Raw genomic sequence first — 27,085 nt, 5'->3', positions numbered from 1 at the left:
ATCCTAGAATGTCTAAGTATTATTAATTTGATGAGAAAGATGAAAATGGACTTTTAAATGCTATCACATATAGAAACTTATGTAGATTTTATATACTCCTTGCTTAAACTATATTTTAAAATTAAGAACTATTACAGTTCTAGTTTTGTGAACCAGAAATTATTTCAATTACCATATCATTTTAGTGCTTAAAATACCATAAAAAAAAGGATAACACTTTATATGGAACTAACTAAACTTTTTATGGAAAGCTTTCAAATTGGAAACATTCTTTAAAGTCCTCAAAAGGAACAAATACCTTTCACTAATTTAAAATGTGTGACAGAAATGGCATTTAACTGAGCTTCCAAAATAAAAATGTGATACCTAGCATTTAAATATGCACATATATTTTATAACTTTTCAACATCAGGGCAAAATCAGTTGAGCTTCCTAACAAAGTCATTAAAACAAAAGCCATAAAATTTTGCAAGTGTGCTTAAGTGAACCAATAGTGGAACGGAGAAAGAGTAAACCATTGACTGTTCAGAAAATAATCTTTAAAAAAATCCAGATATTTGGAAACATTTCTGGTCTAAAACACTTACTGTTCAACCTTAGTTATCCTTTTAAAGTATTTCATTTTCTTTCTGGTAACAATGACTTCAAATCTAAACATCTTGCCTGATAAAAGTCACCAGATACAAGGACATAATTTTAGATCAAAGAAGAAAGATATTGAGAGAAAAAAATTATAAGGCCAACATTCATGTTGCTAAGGGATTGAAAAATCTAGAACACACAAAGTGGCTGCAAACCTGCTTTGTCAACACCTTACATGCCAACCTTCATTTTCTACTTTTCTTCTTCTTCTTCTTATAGTATTAACGTAAAGTTTTAAAACTTTACAAAAGTTTTTTAGTTTCAATCAGTATCAATCCACTATTTAGAAACAAAAAAAGAAAGGAAGGAAGGAAGAAAGAAAGAAAGAAAAAAAGACTTATGAAGAAGTCTGAAAACGAGACCGACCTATACCCTGGGTGAGATTGGATGGGTTAAGTGTCTCTGGCACTATTTGTCTTCACTATTGACAGACACTGTCACACAACCCACCACACGATGCCTGTCTCTGAATGGCGAAGCTAGAATGCAAGTTAAGTGTATTAATAGAAAAAACAACTAGCATCCCAGCATATAAAATAAGCAATCCAGATTATTTTACCAAAAACAAAAACAAAAAACAAAAATTGTAGGGTTGATCATTTAATTTACATGTTTAACAATTTTAATTTCCATTTGTACTTTTCCCACCCAACATAAGCTTACATGCCACAATAAGCAATGTTTTAAAACAAACTTTAAAAAAAATTATCAACATCCAAATAAATGCATGTGGAAAAATTTGTTATCCAAAATTCTTGTTAACTCATATTCACCAATTTGTTCTCCTGTTTACTAATGCAATCTAATCCATAAGCCAGAATGCCTTCTCTCAGGTTTTTTTAGGTTGTGCCTTTACCCAAATTCCCTTAAAGAATAAAAGAGAATATGCACTGACCAAAACACTCAAGCAGAAAGAAATATATGTATTTTATTTTATTTTTTAAAAAGATTTTATTTATTTATCGGAGAGAGAGAGCAAGAGAATGCGGGCAAGTGCATGTGAGCCTGAGCAAGGGGGAGAGGCAGAGGGAGAAGCAGACTCCCCGCTGAGCAGGGAGGCCTACACAGGGCTCAATCCCAGGACCCTGGGATCATGACCTGAGGAGAAGGCAGCTGTTTAACTAACTGAGTGACCCAGGCACCCCAGAAATATCTGTATTTTAGCAGCAAAAGAATCTTTTCATTTCTCAGGCCAACTTCCACATACGTCCTCATACCCCTCAAAAAGTTACCAATTTTCACTTTCAAATTAGATATGCCCTTATACATAAAACATTTCATCCTGGAGGCTCTATTTTAAAAAATAATTAGCACTGTTGCTGAAGCTGAAAGGCTTGTTACTGATTTATTGGAAACCATCTTTTTCTTCCCCAGTCCATCAAATTGCCAATCAGGGTTCTAATACTATACAGTAATTATTCTCCCATTTTTAATCTAAATTCTCCTAAAATAATTATTTTTACCTTATCTGAGTACAGGGAGCAGAAGAGGGAAAAGGAGAGAGAGAATCTTAAGCAGGCTCCATGCCCAGCACAGAGCACCATGCAGGGCTTGATCTCACGACCCTGAAATCATGACCTGAGCCAAAATCAAGAGTCAGATACTTAACCGACTAAGCCACCCAGGTGCCACAATGCTCACAAAATTTTAAGTGTACTGACATTTATAGAAATGCTTTAAATATATCTTTTGCCCTATTCAATCCTAAGTATCTAAGTGCAGTGTAAAATATGTACTAAGTGTACATTATGCAATTTGGTTTTTAAATCCTTTCCTGTTGGAAAAGAAAGATGCTTCTTACCATCCAGTGATTTAAGTACTATTGGATAGCATCACTGGTCAATACTGGGTGAGGAGATTAAGCCCAGAAAGAATCCTTTACCTTAAAGAGATTAAACATAAAAGGTAATAACTATACTAGCTGTAACTATATTTATTACATTGTCAAAGACCAAAAGAAATATAGGCTAAAAAAAAAAAAAAAGACAACTATTCAATTATTTTACTACTTGAAAGGGAACGTTAGGTTAAGACAAAAACAGAGATTATCACTATATTAACTTTGTTGTAATTAAAGAGAAAAACCGTTCTGAATGATGCTACTGAAGGTTACCTCAATGCTTTATCATGTAATACATTTTAATATACTTAGATTAAATAATAAAGGTACTCCTGTCAACTCTAGTCCAACGTATTCATATTTTTTTAGAGGAGATGAAAAAGGGGAAAGAAAATACTATTTATATCATTAAAATCTTGTAATTTAATTACTTGGGTTTTACACCTGGGTCTGGATTAGAGTGGATATTAGATCCAACTGTAGACTAAACAAAGCGTCTAAGCAAAAAACAGAAGGTAAGTCATACACTGCTCTACCAGAAGTTTTGATACCTGATCATGCAAATGTAACCTTCTTTAAAAAAAAAAAAAAGTGGGAAGAGAATTCTAGGACTTAGAACTCTTGAACAGTCACCTTTTGGAATCATCCCTATGGGAAATGTCTGTTTTCCCCATGACTCATCATCATCTATCAATGTCTCTTTCATATACGAGGGCTCCCATTAAGAGAGTATCAACATGAAAGAATAAGTCATAATGTAAATACTATGGTCCATGTGTGGCTCTATCTTGGCTGACAGGCAAAATTTCAAAGGTAAAAAACAGACTGGGTGAGAATGGAAAGAAAGAGGCAAAATAAGGTTAAAAAGCTTATTTTTATAAAAATAAGACCTACTTTTTAAAACATTACAAATGAAAGGAGAAACTCATGTGGGAAAAAAGTCAATGTTTATTGAATGATCACTAATTGTCAGGTAATGTTAAGTATTCTACATACTTATCTTTATAAAAACCTTAAGAAAAAATGTTGGTATTAGTGTCTAGTTACGGGGCAATATTACAAATTTATTTTAACCTTCACAAAATTCTGACCAAATGATATGATAGCGATCAGATTCAAGTTAGATCCTTATGATTCCGAAACCCGTACTAATTTTATTGTATTTCATATGTGGGAAAAATAAATAAATAGAAATAAAACTATAATATGCGCGCGCACGTGTGTGTGTGTGTGTGTGTGTGTGTGTGTGTGTGTGTGTGTTACATCCAGATTATCCCTGTGCAGGCCTGGCACTTTGAGGTACTTTCTCAGTTATTATCTATTTAATTTCATTGATAATAACACCTTTTCGTGAAGGAATGAATTTTACCTCAGTGGGCTAAATAAATACTACTGATGGACATCTACTTGCATTTATTGATGAAAAGGTAATGTACCCTCACTTATGTCAAAAATAAATTCATCAAGTATCTAATATATCTCATATCTTTATTACTTTTTAAGAGCACAGTTCATTGAACATTTTGACTTATTTTAATCATCTGCCACATGGTGTTTTTAAATTATGAAATATTTAAAACTAATACCATGCTTCCTCTGCTCATATTTTAACAAATGCTAACATTTTACTACATGTTTTTATTTTTAAGAGAAGAAATATAACAGAAACAGGTGAAATCTTTTGTTGTGACCTACCCTAAGCCATTCTCCTCATTCCTACCCTAGCTGGAGTACTATTTATACAACTTCATTAGTATTATTTGTAAAACTAACTGGTTTTTTTCAAGGTTTTATTTTTATTTATTTGAGAGAGAATAAGAGAGAGAGACAGACAGACACCACAAGCGGAGGAGTGAAAGGGAGAAGCAGACTCTCCTGAGCAGGGAGCCTGACGCAGGGCTCAATCCCAGGACTCTGGAATCAGGACCTGAGTTGAAGGCAGACACTTAACCCTAACCAACTGAGCCACCCAGGTGCCCCTATACAACTAATTGTTATAAAACAATTACTTATGGCAATTGGTATGGCAACACCTTTTATTTATATTATCAATCTTATTGGTGATATAAGAAAGTAAGCCCAGTTCTGTCCATTAATTTATTAATGTGAAATTGTACAAAATACATTAAAATAGTAACGATTTTATGCATGTATTTTGTCTTGAAGGTTGAGAATCACTGAGTAGTTTTAAAATGCTAATCTACAGACTCAGGTAATATAAAAATGTGCTTTTCCCATCAGAAACAGAATAAATAAAAATATTTATAAAGTTGTTGCTAAAAATTATCAAGAGGACAATAGAAAGGTAAACATTTTAGGAATAAATCAAAAACAGGCATGTGCACTTTTTGTCAATGATAATTTATAATACAGATGGCCTCCTGAATTCTTACTTATTTCTGAATTAATCATTATGTCCCAAGTTTGCTTATGCTTTTCATTTTAATAATGCAGATGTTAACATAAATCTATACATACATACATACATGTTTTTATATGTATAAATGTATACATTTAGATTTACAATATAATTTCAGTAAAAAGAATGAAGAATAGAGGTTTTTTTGTTTTTTGTTTTTTTTTTTTTTAAAGATTTTATTTATTTATTTGACAGAGATAGAGACAGCCAGCGAGAGAGGGAACACAAGCAGGGGGAGTGGGAGAGGAAGAAGCAGGCTCACAGCTGAGGAGCCTAATGTGGGGCTCGATCCCATAACGCCAGGATCACGCCCTGAGCCGAAGGCAGACGCTTAACCGCTGTGCCACCCAGGCGCCCCAAGAAGCCTATTTGCAACATTTGTGTAACTAGAATCTGACTTCCTTCTGGAAGTGGTCCAGTTGTCTAGAAAAAGTAGACATCACCGACCATATGGAATAACCAAGATCAACTCACATTTTAGCTCACAACATCAATACATAGGTTACATAGGTGAATCACCTTTCCTGCTAATGAGGTTTGAGTTTAATTTTAAGAATAGTATACTACACAAATGTTCAAATTCTGAAATATGTTGACCTAGTTAACTTAGGACAGCAATCAAAAGCAAATTTGCTCCTCAAAATTTATTCAACTCAAGAAAATACAAATTACATAACTGCAAATACTTCCTAACACTAGTAAATAAATTATAATAAATTCAATGCACTATATAATTCTGTGGCTGTGAATCACTGTTATTAAAATTTAATTTTCTCCTAGAAATCATATTCCAATTTTATAGATCCTGAAACTTGCAGAATTAAAGGGGCATATGACTTTCCCAACTCGATATCCTACACACTGTTTAGTCCAGGAACTACTGTTATCTAAGTGAAATAATAGCACACAATTCCCTGAAGTACAATCGCAAGAAGAAAAGAACTTAGACGCCAGCAGGAAAGAAGAGAGGTATCTTGTGCCTGGAAGAACTGAGATATGATGATATGCAAATTGTCCAGCACAATTTCTATTACACAGTAGGAACTCAAAAATGATAACATTTTCTTCAACTCATTTTTTTTTACTACTCCGTTGTTATGGATGGTTTAGAAATTCCTATGGTTTTTTTTTTTAAAGACTTTATTTTTATTATGTGACAGAGAGACAGCCCGATGTGGGACTCGATCCCAGAACGCCGGGATCACACCCTGAGCTGAAGGCAGACACCTAACGACTGTGCTACTCAGGAGCCCCAGAAATTCCTATGATTTTATTAGATGATTAAGATGTCTAAAACAAATGAAAGCATAACTGTTCTTTGATAACAGGACATTTAGCTCTCTGGCATCCTCTCCTCCAATATAAACAGCATTCAAATTAAGTTCTTTCAGTACAGAAAATACCTGTTAGGTACCTGTGATTTATTAACAGCTGTGGCATAAAATTCAAAGCACTATTTAATAAGTCTGTCTCTTCCAACAGCAAAGTTTATCATATGGATCACTTCCTGTAAAGTTATTAACTAAAATTACAGCCTTTAAAAACTTCCAGTGATCTAATTATTGGAGACACTCAACTGGTATTTCTAATATACATGCTTAATCTGTATGTACACCTATACATATTAAAAACTGCCACAAAGTATCAGTATCCTGAGACTGTATTACTTCTTAAAAAAGTATTAATACATAATTACTGAAAGTAAAATAGCAATTTTAACAAAAGAATCACTAACTAGTTATTCTTAAGATTCTCTCACTGAATTATAAAACTATATAACCATAAACAATAATATTTATGGTTTAATTCATTCTTTATCTCAAGAATTAGAATAAAAATTTTAAAGAAACTTGAAACAGTTTCCTTAGCAAAGTCATATTTTGATACAAATAAACATAATGCCATATCCCAAAATGAAGACAAAGAATCTAGGATAGAATAAGAAAATAAACTGATTTCTTAAAATGAAGAGTAAAGTTTATTGTTCACTTTTGTGAAAGGCTTCCTATTTTAACTAAATGAAGTAAATCTAAGGATTAAAAACTATAAACATACAAGTAGATTTTAAAAAATAGTTGAGGGGCGCCTGGGTGGCGCAGTCATTAAGCGTCTGCCTTCCGTTCAGGGCGTGATCCCAGCGTTCTGGGATCGAGCCCCGCATCGGGCTCCTCTGCTATGAGCCTGCTTCTTCCTCTCCCACTCCCCCTGCTGTGTTCCCTCTCTCGCTGGCTGTCTCTCTGTCACATAAATAAATAAAATCTTTAAATAAATAAATAAATAGTTGATTGGTATGAGTTTTTTTATCAATAAAGCTGTTACTTAAGAAAAATGCTTGCCATATCTCTTTGCAAAAACTCCCCAAACTCTGGTGTAACTGTTTGTGTTAGTTCTAAATAATACTTGCGTTTTAGTTCTTTATAACCTATACTTTAGGATGTCACCTCCTCAAAAAAAAAAAAAAAATCAAACAAAAGAATCCTTTCATAGTCGCATATCTTGAGCAACTCCTTATTTTGCCAAAAATGCCATTAATTCATTTGGATAACTTTCTTGTGTTAGGAAAATGACTCCTGTCTTAACTATTGAGAACCTACAATACTGTTCAGAAAGTCTGTATTTCTAAAACTTATTCACATACTGAACCTCAAACTCTTAACTACTTTTCTAAACCTCAAACTCTTAACTACCTTTCTAGTGGGACAAAAGCAGAGGTCTTCAAAAAATGAGGAGTACAAATTTCAGACTGGTGATTCTCAACTATATCTCCCAGATTTTGACACTTGGCCCACGGAGAGGGGAGGAGTTGTGTAGAAGTTAAGCCCTTTTTCTCCCAGCCCCAAACCTGGAACTTACCCGATAAAAAGACGTTAATGATGGGAGTATGTAAAAGTGTGAATAGTACAAAGGCAGAAAAGGTTTGAGAGATACTCTTTTATCCAATATTCTGGATTGTGGATTAGCAGCATCACGTTTACTCATTCCCTCGGTAATATGTAAAGGGAAAAAATCTAGATTGGCGAATCTGAGAAACACATTTTAAATAATTAAGTAATAAAGAATGTACATGAACACCTGTATGCCCAGCCTCTAAATTTTAAAATTTAAATTGATTTAGAACTTGTGAAACACAAACCTTTATAGCAGAACTAGAAGTCTGTTCCCACCAGGCCCTCATACCTGATAGCAGCCAATCCGGCTCCTTCAAAACTCTGAAGAATTAACTACATCAAGAGTCATCATTTTTATGCATTTCATATTTAAACAGCAAATGTATAGATTAAAAAATAAAACTCAAAGAAGTCTAAGTTAATGTGCCTTTCCCTAGACATCAAGTCTTTTGGCCAGGAAACACTGAGTAACTAGGTAATTTACTCCAAATCCTTCTCTTTGACAGTTATGTCACTAAAGATATTCATGTCAAATAAAAAAACAATGCTATAATGATACCTACTAACTGACTTCCCTACAATAATTATTCTGTAATTTAAACTCTCCTACCTATAATGTTATATGACAAAGACTATTCTACTAATAAGACAGAATCCTAGAATAAGATTATATTGGTTACTAAAAGTAAATTTATGTAAAAAAAATTACAAATGACTTCGTTTTAGATCAGAGAAACTTTCTGTATGTGAATATAAGAAAGCTGTCAATGTTACCTCCTTACTCTCTTCACCTTCTTTAGAATGTCAATAACTTCTCTATTAAGAATTTATTACTTCAGAATACTTCCTTTGGTTAATTCTCTTATTTTCATGATTTTTCAATTCATGTCTTTCAATCTAATTTATATGGACAGGATTTTCTCAAATAAATAGAGGGAAGGATGGAGGATCAACATTCTATTAGTGACTCAAATTCAAGAACTTTCAATATCTATAGATAAAACTTGAAAATGAGTTTGGTATTACTTAAAAGGAAGTGTTCTTTTCCAAACCTAGCTGACATTTTTTCAGCTTTTAAAAGGAACTGGATCTACTGTCAACAGATGTTAAAAAGCACAGAAGAAACAGACTTTTAGTTCTATATAGATTCAACAAGTCTACAAAAAATAATCTCAAAAGATACAAAAGAAATCAGTTAGTCAATTTCTACTTGTGGATTTAAAGTGAAATATTTCATTAAAAATCTTTTTTTGCCCATATTTTATCATCTGATACAATTTTTAAGCAATATTTACAATTTTAAATTTCAGAAAAAATATTCAGGGACATTTTAGAACCCAGTGGATATAAAATAAAACCAGGTCATCTTACCAATTTCATTACTAAAAAGATCACAGTTAAATCCACAGAATCCGTTAGAAAATGTCTGGCAACACATGAACAGTGAGCAGGGCTGATAAGTTTCTTTGCTATGTTTAAAGTTTTCCTGCCCTCAATCAGGAAGGCTGCACACTGCAGTATACAGCTCAGGGAAGAGATTTGTACACAAGGTTAATGGTACATTGGTTAATGCATACAAGAAAAATATATGAAATTCAATTACAGTACCAAATCCTTATTTAAAGCACAACCTTCCGCTTCACTGTTCTTTTTGAAATGAAATGAATTTACTGAGAACAATGCTGTGATGGATTTTAAGTACCATTTAAAAGATGAGTGGTTTATTGGATAAGAAACCTCTACTTAGAAGGATAAAACTTCAGAGTGTAAATATATCTATATATGTAGATATATAGATATGTAATTTTTTCCTTTTTTTAAACCAAACACACTTAGCAGTGTATAAAACCCAACTAAAAAAAGAAATACAGTTGGGCAATCTAATATTATTGAAAGCACTCATTAATTTATCAATAATCAAGACTTTTTCTATTAGCTTATCCATCAATCTTTTATTTTGGTTCATTAAAAAATGGAACCAATTTTATATAAAGTGTATGATTTGAGAGCTGAGTAAAAATAAAGTTGATAAATTTCAAACATTAATTTCCGTACTTTTTCATTGATATTACAAAATGCCTTTATATAAATATTACATTCAAATCTTCCATTACTTTCAACTGAATTTAAAAGAAGTCTAAAGTCACATATTTTTAAATGTAGGGAAAAGGTTTAATAATATGCTACAAACAGAAAAGAGACTTGAGTACTTGAGTCCTTTTTCAGATTATACAAAATATTTTTCTCTTTAAGCAAATTTTAAAAAATAATTGTTAAATAGAGACTCGAATGTAATTTTCTATCCATTGCTTGGTATGTAACTTTTTTATGTGCAGTCAATAAAAGAGCTTCAAGCTTGTTTCCACAGCTGAAGATAAGCTCCTAGAAAAGAAATGGCACTAACTGATGTGCCAATGTGAAATTTTAAGAAATAAGAATTATATCAATAAATGTATATTGAAATATTTTAAGGTTAAAAGTATATATTTAAACCTTTTAAAACAAACCCTCAAATCACACTCTTTTTGATATGAACTTTGCCAGCACTGTTCATGTTGGCCAGAGAACACACTAGTTTTCTTTAATAAAATAAAATGAAATGCATACCAGCAGCAACTACAGCTGGAGGAGGCGAGCCTGCCTCACCACCACTTGTCTGACTCATTGATGCTACAGATGTTTCTCTAGATGGAGGTAACTGTAACTCCTTTGGGAGAAGATCATAGACAGATTCTGTAGGAGGAAGGAGAAAAAAATTTTAAGAGTGTAAGTCAATAATCTAATACATGAACATGAAATTAATATGTCTTTTTCACTCAGGAGGAGAACTATATTATTCACACACACACAAACACACACACACACAAAATCCATATAATTACTGTTGTAAAGAATTATTAGCAAATATTTTTCTTTTATTATGCAATTTTACTGAAGAATGAATTCTCCATTAGTTCTGTCCCCTGTTTTCTTCTTGGCTTTTTCCTTTATATTTAAGATGCTCTCTAAAGTTATTAAATTTTAGAACTGGATAAACTCAGACAAAATATAAGAAACATCAAATAACCCAAAATGGTCCAGTATCTTCCTTCGTAATAATAAGAGTATAACTTATCATACTCTTATCAGCTTTAAAATGGCTTCTCCAATGAGACCATTAGTCTAGTCTTGCTCTTCTACCCCGCACCTTATAGCAAATATTTTAATTCACTAGCATAATGCATTTTTCTCTCCCAAAAAAAGCTAAAAAAGGAATGTCATAGCTCAAGGAAATATTGTACTTTTTATTCTGAGCTATCTCCAAACTCTAGAAAGGCACAAGTATAAGATACTCTTACATCAGAAAGGATAAATGCCTAAATTAGACTATGATTACTTTTGTATCAGACTAAAGAATACTGTATCTTTTTTCAAAAAGATTTTATTTATTTATTTGTCAGAGAGAGAAAGGAGAGCGGGCACAAGCAGGGGGAGCAGCAGGCAGAGGGAGAAGCAGACTCCCTGCTGAGCAAGGAGCCCAATGAGGGACTCCATCCAAGGACCCTAGGATCATGACCTGAGCTGAAGGCAGATGCTTAAGTGACTGAGCCACCCAGGCATCTCTATCTTTTTTTATTACTATTATGTTCATATACCTTTTTAATGTACGTTACAATCACTGTCCATAAAATTACATTTATATCTACTATTTTAAAAATTCTTTTCTAGTTATTATTGTATGGTTTTGGGCACAAACAATTCTCAAAATACCCTGTAAAGGTAGTAGAATCAATGTTGGAAGGAACTTCAAAAGACCACTTAGAATCATATACCCATTTTCAAAAGAACTGAGATACAGGGTTTAAGGGATTTGCCCAGTATTCCAAGAAACCCAACATTCCACCAAATAAAAAAGAGTATTAATCATTTGCATGAGGGATTAAAAAACAAAGGTAGCACTCTAAGACATTTTATCCTTGATAACAAACAATACTTTTATTTATTTTTTTTAAATGTTTTTTTATTATATTATGTTAGTCACCATACAGTACATCCCTGGTTTTTGATGTAAAGTTCGATGATTCATTAGTTGTGTATAACCCCCAGTGCACCATGCAATACGTGCCCTCCTTACTACCCATCACCAGCCTATCCCATTCCCCCACCCCGCTCCCCTCTGAAGCCCTCAGTTTGTTTCTCATAGTCCATAGTCTCTCATGCTTCATTCCCCCTTCTAAATACCCCCCTTTCTTTATCCCTTTCTTCCCCTTACCGATCTTCCTAGTTCTTATGTTCCATAGATGAGAGAAATCATATGATAATTGTCTTTCTCTGCTTGACTTATTTCACTTAGCATTATCTCCTCCAGTGCCGTCCATGTTGCAGCAAACAATACTTTTAGTTAACTGATCACTGAATACATATTTTGATCCTTCCAATTAATCTTTGAATTATATACGCCAACTTTGACATGGATAGGGATAAGGAAGAATGTCCTGAAGGAAAGCTAAAACTAGAAGTTTTACTATTAAATGATCTTCACTTAGCAGAGTCAACTGAAAATTCTCTTTTGAAAAACTCTATTACCTAACAGTTGGAGACCCTAATTAAAACAGAAATGCCAGTATCATCGAATATTGATTTTAAAACAATTATCTTTCTCAATACATGTTGAAAACAAGACTTGCTTATACATAAAAGAGAAGTATACTCAAGTCCTTTTTTTTTTTTTTTGGTCCAAACAAACCAAAAGGAAATATGAAAATAAAAATAGCTTAGATGAAAAGAGAAAGATCTACCAAAATATATTTCCGTCAAGGAAAAAAAAGTCCTAGTAATAGCCCATCCCTAACAGCACTTCACTAGTTGGAACTATTTCTCCACTTTTTTAATCATTAAAATAAATAAATCAAAACAAAACAAACCTGTGTGGGCTGAAACATTCTATCTTTCCCAAAGAAGTGTATAAAACTGAATCTATATTAGAGGTATAATAGCAATGTTAATAGAAATACATTGGAAAGTTACTAAATATAGAACTTATTATATCTTAGCCCTCCGCAAAGCCTACCCCCTAAAACAAACAAAGTAACATGCAAGGTGAAGTAGAAGGTGTAGGAAGCATGGACTCATTCCTTCATCAGAGGTATTTTCTGATTAACTGACTCAAGTGTTTGGAAATTAAAGAAGCCAGAAGTCTTATCATATCTACTCAAGGGAAGAAGCAGTTAATACAGTCATTACCATCATAGGCTCTGATTTCAAACATAACTGGGTTGGCTCTGCTACTTCAAACAATCTAAGACTTAAATCCTCATTTAAAATTTTCTTTTACCCCATTATCTTGAAGAAACTCTCCCCAAGCTATGATTGTACAACCCAACCCCATATACTGGCCTTACTCTTAAATGTGCTTCCCATAAAATATAAAAAGATTAAAGGAATATAAATTATGCTGTTAATACTATTGTCATTTACTCCTAAATTCAATACAAATTAGTTTTACAGTATCCATTACCCAATGAAAGAACTCCTGAACGTCTTGTTGAAAATTAAAAAATAGTCTTAAGTTGGTACTAACCACCTCATGTTAAGACACCATATCTATTTTTCTTGTCTTAGCTTTCAAACTAGTTAGATAATGAAAGAATGAAATTCTAGGTTTATAAACACAGAATATGAGGAAAGAGACCAGGAAATTCAGAATGGAAAGCCAGTTTCTTAAGGAAAGACTTTATTAGAAAACAAAAGTAAAATCACTTCTAGATTTTTTTGTTAAAGAAGAGAGTGAGAATGGTCACAAGTTTTCTCTTTTGGATGGTAAAAATGTTCTAAAATTGTACTATGGTAATGGTTACACAACTCTGTAAATAAACTAACCACTACTGAATTTGTACGCTTTAAGTAGGTGACTTTTATGATATGTAAATTATACACCAGTAAAGCTGTTTTCAAAAAAAAAAAAAAAAAAGGAAAGAAAGAAAGAAAGTGAACAAGTACAACTGAAATTGCACAAGAGCAAGGTACATCTCTCACTGTTCTTAATAAACCTCCGGATAAAAATATCTCTTCACAGTGCTTCTATTTATGAAAAGTGAAATTATGAAGGCCAAGCTGCACACTAATCTAATTTGCTTTTTAAGCCTCTTCTATTAGAGGATCAAGAAAATGCCACAGGTATAGTTACCCTAAATTCAGTAAAATACCTGAGAAAAATCTTAAAAAGTTCTCATAAGCATGATGAAGAAATGTAGACTTAATAAAAACAGATGACTCTAAGCAATAGCACCCAAAAATGTATGGGTTCAACCTGGAAGGAGGTGGTTACTACATCAATAACTTAAACAAAGAGATCAAATTTGCGAATGACATAGGCTTAAGAGGGATATATTATGTGTCATAATTCATCCCAGATCATGCAACCCTGGAGTATCTGCCCAGAGGAATGAAGTGAAATTTAGTTAGGATTAATGAAACCACTGGTAAAAATTGTTCCTGTACAATGTACTGAAAGGCACTTTCTTTTTTTTTAAATTGAGAAATAATTTCACTTTTGTTTTCTTTTTTCTTTTCTTCTTTTTATTATTTTAAATAGGCTCCACAATGGGTGTGGAGCCCAACGCGGGGCTTTAACACATGACTATGAGATCAAGACCTGAACAGAGATTGAGTTGGATGTTCAACCAACTGAGCCATCCAGGCACCCCTTTGTTTTATTTTAACTAAGCTCTATGCACAACATGGGGCTTGAACTCACAATCCCAAGATCGAGAGTTAACATGCTCCACCAACTAAGGCAGCCAGGCATTGTTTTCTAAGGAATTCATTCCCTGATCAGCCAGGATTGAAGTGACCATTGTCTTAACCATTTTTTCTATTAATGTTGCTAATAATTTATGCAGCAATGTTTAATTAACTCACTTAATGGTTCATTATGAATTTTAGTTGACCAAAATCCCAAGTAAGTGCACTGCTTAAATATCCCTATAGTAGAATTAGGACAGGTGTGAAATAACTTTATAAATAAATAAATGTTATTTGTAATAAATAACTTTGTTAAGAGAAATTATTAAGATAAGTATATGAAAAAGGACTTAGGCAGAAAGGGAAACAAGCTCAGAAGATCAAGAATTTGTCTTATGTTGGTGTAATACTGTAGAGCATAGGGCCTTTGGGGGAAGGAAGAAATGGAGGAATTAAATTATTTTCAGATACTGAAAGCAAACCAATGCTTCCCAATGTTGGATGGGAAGGTGAACAACATAAAAACGGGCTGACTGGCTGGTTTGTTTGCTTGGTCATTCAGTAAACTCTAACTGATCCATTTATGTCACTGATTATTTTCTGGGTCAATTTGGTTTTTTATTCTTCAACACTGGCTATGAGTTGTTTCACTATACTGTATCAAACTCAAAGTAGACAGAAATCCTATCCTGAGGGCGCAATGCAGTGAAAGAGAAGGGAAAAGTTGGTAACTTAATAGTGCAGCTTATTTTTTTAAATTTTGTCAATTGGGAACAATGGTCCCTAACCACTGATAATCCAAACCCCATTCTCTACTGCTTCATTCTGCAAGTTGTCAGTCCCAGGAAAAGTTGAAAAGACTTCAAATCCCCATACTCTCTCACTTTCCCCTGAAAGGTCCAGGGAGAAAAAACATAGGAAACAGCTGAGAAAAGGCATGCTTTTCTTGTTCTCTCTTGGCAAAATAATATTAATAACACAACTACTATTTATTAAGATTTTGGGGACGGTTCAGGCACTATGCAATGCTCATTATATATATATTTTTAAACTTGATTTCAAAACAATCCTGTGAGGTGGGTTTTACCAATAAAAACTTTGAACACTGTCCAACAGTAAAAAATTAAAAACGTGATACAACAAAAGAAAGGAATGATAAATATAAAGTTTATTAGGACGATGGTTTCCTTTGATGGGGAGAAAGGAGACAGGAAAAAGGAGGAACAGAAATAAGTTGGGCTGGACAGTGGGCTCACAGATGTTCTTTTATGAAAATATATAAGAAATCAGTAAACACAAAAAAATTAAGATTAGGCATGGATAGCATGTAGCCTCACCGAGTTGCTATAAGATGATCCGTTAAAAAGAACTCTGCAACTTATCATTCCTTTGTTGGAATTTGTATCCTTACCTCACCCTTCTTGACCTGATAGCTAGCATGCAGTGTTCAATTGGCTTAGAGTCAAAAGACCAAATTTGTCAGAGAGGCCACCTACTTTATGACTTTTCTGGAGTCTTTCTTACTTACAGGTAACAAAATAAATAAAAGTTGTACACAACTACTACTACAGACTTAAGTGCATGCGGAGATGAATGATAAAAAGACGGGGTGGGGGGAGAAGCTCTGGAAATAAATTCTTTCTGTTTAACTATCAAGCAAGCAGCCATAAATGGAAATATCTGTGGTAAAAAAGGATGTTATTTTGTTTGGGGAATGCTTTAAAATTTAACGAAAAGTAAATCCAAGATACAGCACAGATATTAGTTATTCAAATAATGAATGCTCCCTGATATCAGATGCAAATACTGTAATATTGAAAAATCCATTTACAAACATTTGTACCTTATTTTTAAAATTGGGTTTTACTTATTTTTTTTACAATCTAAATACGAAGCTAGTATAGCACCTCAGAATTAAAAGACTTTCAAAATGTCCTTGCAAATGGTTTGGGAACTAATTGCCTTACCCTTCCATATCTCTATTAACTATCTCAATAAGCCAGTGAATCCCAAGGCTATGGTTTCATGTCAGACATTCTAAAACAAAATGCCTGGCACCTCCAGTGTGCCAACATAGTTCTGCATTGAAGAGAGACAGCATTCATTCTGTTAAAAACACTTCAGGCTTGACAGTCATCATACTTGGCATCTCCACTGGAAAAATGTACTGGCTGCAGGTCTACTGAATATTTGGTTTCTAAAAGATTATGAAGTCCAAGAATAACTAGGAGGTGATGCTCTTTTTTAACAAATTTTTCTCATCTAAGTTTAAGTCAATTAATAGTTTGCTGTCACATATTTACTTAATCATATCACTTCTTCCTAAATATATTTTATTATTGTTTTCATAAAACAATCTAGTGTTCTAAGGTATTTTAAATAATGTACAGCAGCATAAATTATATCAATTGGGAAATAAGAAAACTAATTTGAATTCCACAATCATTTTAATATAACACATACTTTTTCCAGTAGGTATTATTTTTCACCTAAAAACTTACAATTTTTTTCAAAGTAACTTCTAAATGCTTATGAAACACAGAATGGAGTATACTATTCAACCAACCATTTTGGTTATTTGGATTCTGAATTTACTTATATTATTTTCTGAAGATATTACTTAAGTCTGTCCTATAAGGAATAAGACTTTCAGTGTCATATCTATGACATAAACTATTGAGTAAAACATTTATGGCTTATTTACAATTTCAAAGATCTTATAAGAATACTTTTTCAATAGAGCTTTAAGAACTGTGGAGTTCAGACAGAGTCAAAGAGGGGCATGAGGAGGACCCACAGCTGGGAGTCAGAACCCTACTGGGATGAGGAGGGTATCTATGGGGACAGTGGGGGAAGTCGGTAGCACAGTGTTTCAGAGCCAGAACAAGGTGAAGAAAACATTAATGGAGAGAGGAAGAGAGAGAAGAGATATCCAGGTGCAGAGTCCAAGCAAAGTAAAGAAATTATCTGCAGCCTAGTGTGTGCAATCAGAGCCATACACTGTAATGTACATATACTTAAAATTTAAGCTGAATGTTTACAAAACCAATACTGAATGAACATCTCTTTCACTGCCTAACAGTTAACCATATTATATAACCTTATATCTTAGTCATTCTTTTTAAAATTAAAATAACCATGTACTTATCAATATATGTAATAATCTATCATCGAAAAGAAATACATATATTATCTATATTGTTTTTAATCTTGAAAAGACAGTTAATAAATGATGATTTGCTCATTCATTCATATACTTATTTATTAAGCACAGTATTGTTTTAAATTAAGTACAGTACTGAAATGCCAATTATGTGCCAGGCACAATAACACAGTAAACAGAGTTCCTAACTTCAGTGTTATTTCTAACTGCATAGACCTTGCATTACAAGGTAGTTCAGAAGTTTATTTTTTAAAGGAAGAAACACCTAATTTTGTCACCACTAATCCATTTTGTGTTCATTGGTGCAGACACTGAAGTGACCTATGTCTCTGTTTTCAAACAGCTTACAGTCCAGTGAGGTAGACTGCAAGTACATAAATAACCAATGGCATCAGTACCAAGACACAGAAGTTATGTGTGAAAAAAAGAAAGGAGACATTAAATATAAATAGGGCTAGGAAAGAATGGTATGAATGGAATGAATGTAGTTTTACCAAATTAACCTAAAATTCACATAGAAAGCATAGGATCTTAGATGTAGAAGTAGTGAAAATATTAAACATAACCCTCAGTTTTCACAGAGAAGAAATTATATTCCTATTAGGTTATGACTTGATTAGCATAGCCAAGATTGGTTAAAGCTGGACCCTGAACAGGAGAATAGCTGGCTGAAAGAGAAATCCTTTCCCCAGCATTCCTGTCTATACAATTAGAATGAAGGAATGAATATTATGAATGAATGAGCAAAGCATCTAATCTTGATTGATTCTACCCAAACAATTATAAGACATTCATTCTTGTTTCTATCCCCAAAATGAGGGAAAACAAAACAAACAAAAACCTATCTTATTTTCTTTGTTGTCACTACCAGAATGTTCTCTCACTTTAACTAAAAGCCATTTTTCTCCAGTATTTTCTACTCCAAATACCCTATTTCCCCATGTTCCATCTTCCAGTCTATGATCACCTAAACTACTATTTTCTTAATGAACAGATAAAAATTACTTTTCATATTTTAGGGTCTTCATTTTCAGTGATTTAAAAAAGCTATTTTCTACCAAGTTTCTTCTTTTCTATTCATGTAACATGAATTTTTTTCCTCCCTCAAGTCAATACTAAATAAATCAACAAGGCTCACTTTTTCCTCTCTATTCCACACAAGGATTATGAACAAACAAAATATGCAAACCTCATACTTTTAGAAGTAAGCTGATTGTTTAGAGATCAAAAACATTTGTGTACCATTAGTGGCAATAAACAAACGAGCAAGTTCATTACTTCTGCCTCTTTATTTAAGACAGTGGTAATCAATAAGGAATTGCATTTGGAAATACGTATTTTTTCCCCTGAATGAAGATGCCCTGGGATTCCATCACAGACTTACTGAATAAGGGTTTACAGTAGGCAGGATCACAGAATGCACATTTTTATAGAGTTCCACAGTTGATTCTGGCAAAGAGCCATTACTTTAAAGCATGAAATTTAGCCTCAAATGTTCAGGCATGAGTTTTGCTATTTATTTTTTTCCCCCTAAACTGTAGAAAAGAACAGTAACAAAGCGCTAAATCATTCTCTGCAGATTAAATTTTAAACCTTGAAGAGAAAACAATTACATTTACATATGAAGAAAAGGAAATGAGTGTTGTCTATCTTTCCTGACTAAAATGACAACTGCTATTTCACATGGCAGTAGATAATTTTGATATTTGATATTTGTATTTGATACAGGGAGACCTGAACAATACATAAAATAATAAAGCAAATTAGCACAGTTCTTGTTATTTTGAACCTGAGAGATATTATCTAGAATTACCTCGTATGAGCAAAAAACAAAGATTCTCAATGAGTAACATTCTTTTTTTTTTTTCTTCAAGATTTTATTTACTCATTTGACAGAGATAGAGACAGCCAGCGAGAGAGGGAACACAAGGAGGGGGAGAGGGAGAGGAAGAAGCAGGCTTCCAGCAGAGGAGCCTAATGTGGGGCTCAATCCCAGAACGCTGGGATCACGCCCTGAGCCGAAGGCAGACGCTTAAGACTGAGCCACCCAGGCACCCCTCAATGAGTAACATTCTGATAGCATATGGTCTTCCAGATCATCTACCTCCTGGCTATTCTCTAAATACAAATAACATTTGTTATAACATGGAAGTTTAATACTTTGTTTCTTGCAAAAAAAAAAAGAATAGCTTGATTTTGATATAGTAACTAGATATCACTTTCCTGATCCACAAAGCCACTGTTTTTATTAATTCTATAATGATTTTCAGTTGTCATTTTACAACAGCAAATAAAAGGGTAGCTTATGCAATCTTGTATGCTATAATGTGGTCCATAAACAGAAACAAGTAGAGAAAGAGCTCTAGAAAATTGAAAATTGTTCTAAGAATAAATTACATCTGATAACATCACAATTTAGAAATCACAAAGTACTTTTATAATTATAGTATTTTTTTTAAAGACTTATGTTTATTTATTTGAGAGAGAGGGAGAGAGAGAGAGCATAAGAGAGGAGAGGGTCAGAAGCAGATGGAGAAGCAGACTCCCTGCTGAGCAGGGAGCCCGATGTGGGACCCGATCCCAGGACACCGGGATCATGACCCAAGCTGAAAGCAGACGTTTAACCGACTGAGCCACCCAGGTGTCCCATATAATTATAGTATTAATATATGTGAAAAGTGCCTTGACTATAAAGTATATATAAATGAAAGATAATTATTACTATCTTATAGGCCATAATTTCAGAATAGATTGTTATGTTTTTCAGAGTTTTAACTTTTTATTAAAGCATAATATATACATACAGTGAAGTATACATAACTTAAGTCTTGAGCTAAAGAATTTAAAAAGTGAACACACACAAAATAACTACCACCCAGCTGATTCAGCATAGTTCACGCTTCGTCTCAGGTACTAGCCCTGGAACTAACCAATATTCTAACTTCTATTACCACAGATTATAGTTTTGCCTATTTTTGAACTGTATATAATAAAAGAATCATAAAGGATATATATCCTTTTGTGCCTACCTTCTTTCACTCAGCATTGCCTGTTCAGTCTATTGGTACTGCTTACAACAGTTCATTCTTTTGCACTGCTATATATTATTCTGTCTTTTGAATATTCTATAATTAACCCATTCTGCTGTTAAATGATTGAGTTGTTTCTAGTTTCTACCTATTACAAAAATGCTGCTATGAACATTCTCACATGCATACATATGTACTTCCCTTGGATATATACTTAGAGATAAAATTGCTGGGTTATAAGGTAGTAGATACTGCTAAATAGTTTCCCCAAGAGGGTGTATCAATACACTATCATCATCAATGTATGAAGTTCTGGCTACTCCACAAGCTCAGTCATAAAAAAATGATTTTATAATTTTTTTATAAGCCATCTCGTAGAGATGGAGTGATATTACACTGTGGTTTTAATTTGAAAACTAATGTTTTTGAGCACATTTACAAATGCTTATTGGCCATGTCATTATCATCTTTTTTGAACATCTGTTCAAGTCCAATTCTTTTACCCATATTTTAATTGGGTTGTCCTTGTTTTGTTTTGATTCATTTTTTGGGAGTGAGAGACAGAGCCCAAGCATTGAGGTGGGGGGGGGGGGTGGAGAGAGAGAAAGAGAGAGAAATTCAAGCAGACTCCTTGCTAAACCCAGAGCCCAACAAGGCCCAATCCCATGACCGCACGATCATAACCTGTGCTGAAATCAAGAATCAGATGCCCAGCCACCTGAGCCACCCAGGGGTCCCTGGGTTGTCCTTTTTTTAAAAAAAGTAATTTATAGGGGCGCCTGGGTGGCTCAGTTGTTAAGCGTCTGCCTTCCGCTCAGGGCATGATCCCAGCGTTATGGTATCGAGCCCCACATCAGGCTCCTCTGCTAGGAGCCTGCTTCTTCCTCTCCCACTCCCCCTGCTTGTGTTCCCTCTCTCGCTGGCTGTCTCTCTCTCAAATAAACAAACAGAATCTTAAAAAGAAAAAAAAAGTAATTTATAGGAGTTATGTTATATATTCTAGATACAGATCCAATGTCAAATATACATATTGTAAATATCTTCTCCCATATGCGCCTTGCCTTTCCACCCTCTTAATGGTACCTTTAGTAAACAGAAGTTCTTAATTTTAATGAAGTTCAGTCTGTCCATTTTTTCATTTATGTTTAGTGATTTTTATGTTCTATGCAAGAAATCTTTGCATATACCCCAAGAGCATGAAGATATTCTACTATGTTTTCTTCTAGAAATCTTTTTGCTTTACCTTTCATATTTATATCCAACCAGAAATGGTTTTGCTGTATTGTGAGGTTGAAGTCTAAGTTCATTGTTTTTCATATGGATATCCAATTGATTTAGCAAAAAATGTTTGTTTTCACTCCAAAAATGAAAGTCTCAGAAACATTCTCTATTGGAAAGGTGGAGTAGACACAGTTTTCCCTGTTCCTCCAAGGTCAGCTAAAAACCCTGGATGTTACATACACTTTTCAAGAACACACATAAGAAGACTGAAAAATGGGAGAAAAGAAGGCAGACCAGCTATGGATGGTGGGACCCAGGAACCATAAAGCAGTGGGTCCCTGGGTTTTCTTTTTGCCTCATGGGTGTTGGAGAGCCCGATAATCTGGGTGCAAACAACAGAATGGGTGCAATAACAATGGGTGCAAACAACAGAGGCCACCAGTCATTTCTGGATCAGTTTTCATTTACTGATTTTTCTCACTATGTATTAAAATTTCCTGCTTCTTTCTACGACTAGTGTTTTTCTATACAATAAAACAAACTTTTAGAGTACTATGGTGATTTCTGATTGGATGCCAGACATTGAGAACTTTACCTTGCTGTGTGCTAGATGTTTTTACATTCTTATAAATATTCTTGAGCTTTTGGGGGGATTTAAGTTACTTGGAAATAGGGGCGCCTGGGTGGCTCAGTCGTTAAGCGTCTGCCTTTGGCTCAGGGCGTGATCCCAGGGTCCTGGGATCGAGCCCCGCATCGGGCTCCCTGTTCTGCTGGGAGCCTGCTTCTTCTTCTCCCACTCCCCTTGCTTGTGTTCCCTCTCTCGCTGGCTGTTTCTGTCAAATAAATAAATAAAATCTTAAAAAATAAATAAATAAATAAATAAATAAATAAATGTTACTTGGAAATAGTTTGATCCTTTCAATTCTTGCTTTTTTCAGCTTTGTTTTTTTTTTTTTTTAAAGATTATTTATTTATTTGACAGAGAGACAGCCAGCGAGAGAGGGAACACAGCAGGGGGAGTGGGAGAGGAAGAAGCAGGCTCCTAGCGGAGGAGCCTGATGTGGGGTTCGATCCCAGAATGCCGGGATCACGCCCTGAGCCGAAGGCAGACGCTTAACGACTGTGCCACCCAGGCGCCCCTTTTTTCAGCTTTGTTAGACATGACCAGAGCATGTTTAGTCCAGGGTTCATTTTTCTTTACTACTGAAGCAAGACGCTTCTTAACACTACCTAAGGTCCCCTGAATTATAAAGGTTTTCTACTCTCATTAGTACAAATGGGCATTGTACCCAGCCCTTTTTGAGTTCTGAGCACTGTTCTCTCTTTCTCTTATCCTTTCAGTTTTTTCCTCAGTCTTGGGTAGCTTTCTCGAATACATGTAATGATCACTACTCAAATGAATACTCAAAGGAGACCCTCTGCTGATCCTCAGAATTCTCTCCATGTGCATTTCCCTCCTTTCCGGTGCTCTGCCTTGAGAACTGTAGGTATCTTGGCTTTCCCAGTCTCCTAGCTTTACCTCCTCAACTCAGGGAGAACACCGGGCTCCACTTGAATTGCCCCTTTCTACACCACCACAGCCTACAAACTGTCTTCAAGGAGTAAGCCAGGGTACTTGTAGGGCTCATCTCATTTGCCCTTCACCCCCCTTTCATTGTCACTGTCTTTCACTGTCTGATGGTAAATGTAAAGAGAACCAATGTTTCATATATTTTCTCTCTCTTTTTAGCTGCTTCAGGCAGGAAGGTAAACCTATTACTCTATCTTGGCTAAAAGAAGTGATGCCATTGTAATTTTAACCCATCTTGATAAGTTCTTTGCTCAGAGAGGAAGAATAACTAATATCACCATGTTCTACTTGACAACCTTCTATAAATTTGAAGATGTTTCAGATTACCTAAGTAAATATTTGACAAAAATTGTATGTGTCCTATATAAGACATTGAGTTAAGCCCTTTGAGGTTAAAAAAAAATTAAGTGTCTTAATCTTGTAAACATATAAATTCTGCACATACACACACAAACCCTTTGTACTCTAACACAAATGAAGATGTAAAAGAATTAGACACAGTAGTCTATGCCCTCAAAGAACTGAAAATCTAATTAGAATAAGGCCATATATATTAAACATTTAAAGAAAAGATTACAAATTAATGGCAATGATTATAATTTAAAATCAGAGACAGAAGGCCAAAATCTTGAATAATCAATAAAAGAGTCTTGGAACATTCTGAGTCAGTAATATAACGAGTACAAACCCATGATAACACCAGCCTACAGCAGTAATCAATTATCATAGACTCAGCCTCTAAAACCTAGTTTTGATTCTTCACAGCAGCAGGAGTGAAAACCAGGTTATTAAAATATATACTTATGTTTTGGTGCCTGGCTGGTTCAGTTGGTGAACTGAAACTTTTGATATTGGGGTTGTAAATTTGAGCTTCATGTTGGGTGTAGAGATCACTTAAAAGCAAAATCTTTTAAAAATATATATATACTTATGTGAAAGTTTAGCTATAAAGTAACACAACAGAGCACTAAATATTTATTGAATGAATAGTAATGAGTGCCTATTTTAAAACCCTTCAACCTTATCCTTCCCTCATTCTCCTCTTTCCCTCTACTCTCCCAAGATACAATGATCTTCATTCTTCAGCCAAACACTCTCCTACTTTTATTTCTTTGCAAATGCTACTGCTTCTGCCTAAGACACTGACCTTCCCAAAGCCCCTTTCAACTGTTACTTCTTCCCAAAAAGCTTTTCCCAACCACTCCAGTCTTAGTTAAGTACGCTTCTATGTATTTCCTTTTTCAGAATATTTATCACACAGTGTTCCACAATTCTCAGTTAATCTACATGTATTTCCTATTAGGCTATTCACATAATGAGCATAGTAACTGCGTCAGTCCTCACTCTCAGCAATAGCACAGTGCATGGCACAAACACAGGCATCATTTGATGACCTCATGAATAGCAAAAAAACAGAAGCTGTGGGAATACATAAGATTAATGACAGACCATATAAAGAATGAAAAGGCAGAGGATCAGAATAAGAAAAGAAGCCAGGTAAGAAGCTATAGTCAGAGAAGAGCCTGAAGAGTACAGTGTCAAAAAAAGAACAGTCTTGGAAGTGGACTGCCAAAAATGAAAATGCCTCATTCAGTTCAAGTAAGGAAAAACTCGGAAGAATGCATTTATTTGATGTGGCAAAAGGTATTTCTTGATACTTTTGCCAAAGAAGTATCAAGGGAGTGATGGGGAGAGAAGCCAGAAGGCAAAAGAGTTGAAGACCAAATGGAAGTGAGGAAGTAAATGCAGTGTAAGCAGAAATATAGACTATTATTTAACAAAGTCCTTCCAAAGACAAGGAAAAAAATATTTAAGGAGACAGGACCAAATAAAGGGTTTATTTTATTTTATTGTGTGGAAGAAGAAACTGTGTATGTTTGATGGTGTAAGGGAAATAGCCAGGAATAAGGAAAGGCTTGAAGATCCAAGAGAGGACAAAAAGAAGAAATTTAATTAAGAAAAATGCCATCAGGTTTGACAACCGTAAAATCATAACCGAATTTCCTAGAGAATTCTTTCATGCTAACAAATGGTTAAGGAACAACTGGATGGTGAAGTTGAGATTAGTATAACAATGACTAAATAAAACTTTTTTCCAGGGCATTTTTATAGGATTATACTACCACAAGGAATTCATTTTCTTTTGTAAGTTCACTTTTTTAAATTATATCATGTGCAGAAGTACCTCCACAGAAATCATAGTTTAAAAGTTTGAAAACTACAGCCATAAGTAAACAAAGACATGGAAAAAAATAATGAAAAGGAAGAGATGGAAAATATTAAAATGAAATAACTGTCATGGAATCAAGTCTAAGAGGTTAGGGGCACCTTAGAAAGACTGGACATTTCTTCCACTGACGTGAGAGAAAAATAAAATAGAGCATGAGTAGACCCCCCCAAAATTTTTGAGATGAAGGTGTAAAAAGTTGAGGGACTACAGTGGCATGGTTTCAAAAATGCTGTAGGAGAGAATTCAATTATTTCTATTTGCCAGTGGCTGTGCTATAGAAGCAGATGCTTAAGAGACACATAACAAATCCTTCCACACCTATTAATGTTTAAATAGCTAATTAAAACATATAGAAGAATTAAGAGGTTAAGACTCAGGGGGAAAAAGTTCTAATACAAGAGAGTATCAATTTTATTATTAAATAAAAATACATGAATTCTCATTTGGCTTGATCAGAGATTCAAAATCATGAGATACTATTAGTAAGCATTTTAAACATTATTGTAAACTTTTTTTTGCATGAAGGGGGATAAGGGAGGAAGGAGAAAGCCACAAGTTTTCTTAGAAATGTCTACAATCACTATAACAAAGTAGTATGATCCCTGTGTTAAGATACCAATACTATTTACAATAAATAAGAGGTAGGTAGCATGCCATAATGAAAGAGCAAAGGTAGTGAGAATTGGGCTTTCATTATATCTCTATCACTTATTTTCTGTATGACTGTAGACAAGTTACTTGTACAATATGGCAGAAATATCTATCTACCTTTTGGAGTTATGAGCACTGGCAATAATGCATACAATATACATGAAAAGCACTGTCCAGCATAGTATAGGCATACGATATGATTATTATGCTGATGATAATTAATCAATTCAAAAGTAATTTACTGTGAGTCAAGGATGCAAAATTGAGTAAAACAAAGAAGGTCCCTGTCCTTAAGGAGTTTTTCGGTAATGAGAAGAAAAAAAATCTGGAACAAGGAAATAATTTTTAAAATACAAAGGAAAATGAATGCTAAGAAGAAAACAAACAAATCTGTAAGAAAGAATAACACAGGGACTACTTTAAGAGAAGATACTCAAGGCCTCTCTGAGTGGTTCCTGAGGGTAAGAAAGAATCAGCAACTCAAAGATCAGAAAGAGAAGCAAGATATCTGAGAAAACAGCATGTGCTAAAGTCTTTAGGCAGGAAAAGACATGGCATGTCTGAGTAACTGAAAGGTGTACAATGTTGCTAGAACACAGTAATCAAGAGATTCCCCTGCTGGCCTGAGATAAGGTTAGTGGATATGGCAGAGCACAGATCATGCAGGGGCCTTAGCATCTTTGATAAGGTCAAGATGATGTTTACTGAA

At 34.2% G+C, this 27,085-nt stretch overlaps 1 protein-coding gene across 6 annotated transcripts in view; it reads right to left on the bottom strand.

The window, feature by feature from the left end:
• The window catches only part of NFAT5 (nuclear factor of activated T cells 5), a 112,227-nt gene that overhangs the window by 53,468 nt on the left and 31,674 nt on the right, over positions 1-27,085 (bottom strand). For 3 of the 6 annotated variants that reach the window (XM_048223761.2, XM_026495120.4, XM_057314206.1), the window contains exon 1: positions 10,397-10,484. Coding sequence is in view for 2 of the 6 variants with exons in the window: in XM_026495118.4 (XP_026350903.2) it covers positions 10,397-10,522 (126 nt within the window). In the remaining 4 variants the exon portion in view is untranslated. Of the gene's footprint in view, positions 1-10,396; positions 10,523-27,085 lie in introns of those variants that run through there. The other 3 variants (XM_026495118.4, XM_026495119.4, XM_057314207.1) reach the window with 2 other exon arrangements.

The sequence above is a fragment of the Ursus arctos genome, unplaced genomic scaffold (genome assembly GCF_023065955.2).
Source record: "Ursus arctos isolate Adak ecotype North America unplaced genomic scaffold, UrsArc2.0 scaffold_19, whole genome shotgun sequence".
NCBI lineage: Eukaryota > Metazoa > Chordata > Mammalia > Carnivora > Ursidae > Ursus > Ursus arctos.
Note: the sequence above shows the minus strand (reverse complement) of the source record. Positions and strands in the feature narration are given on the sequence as shown.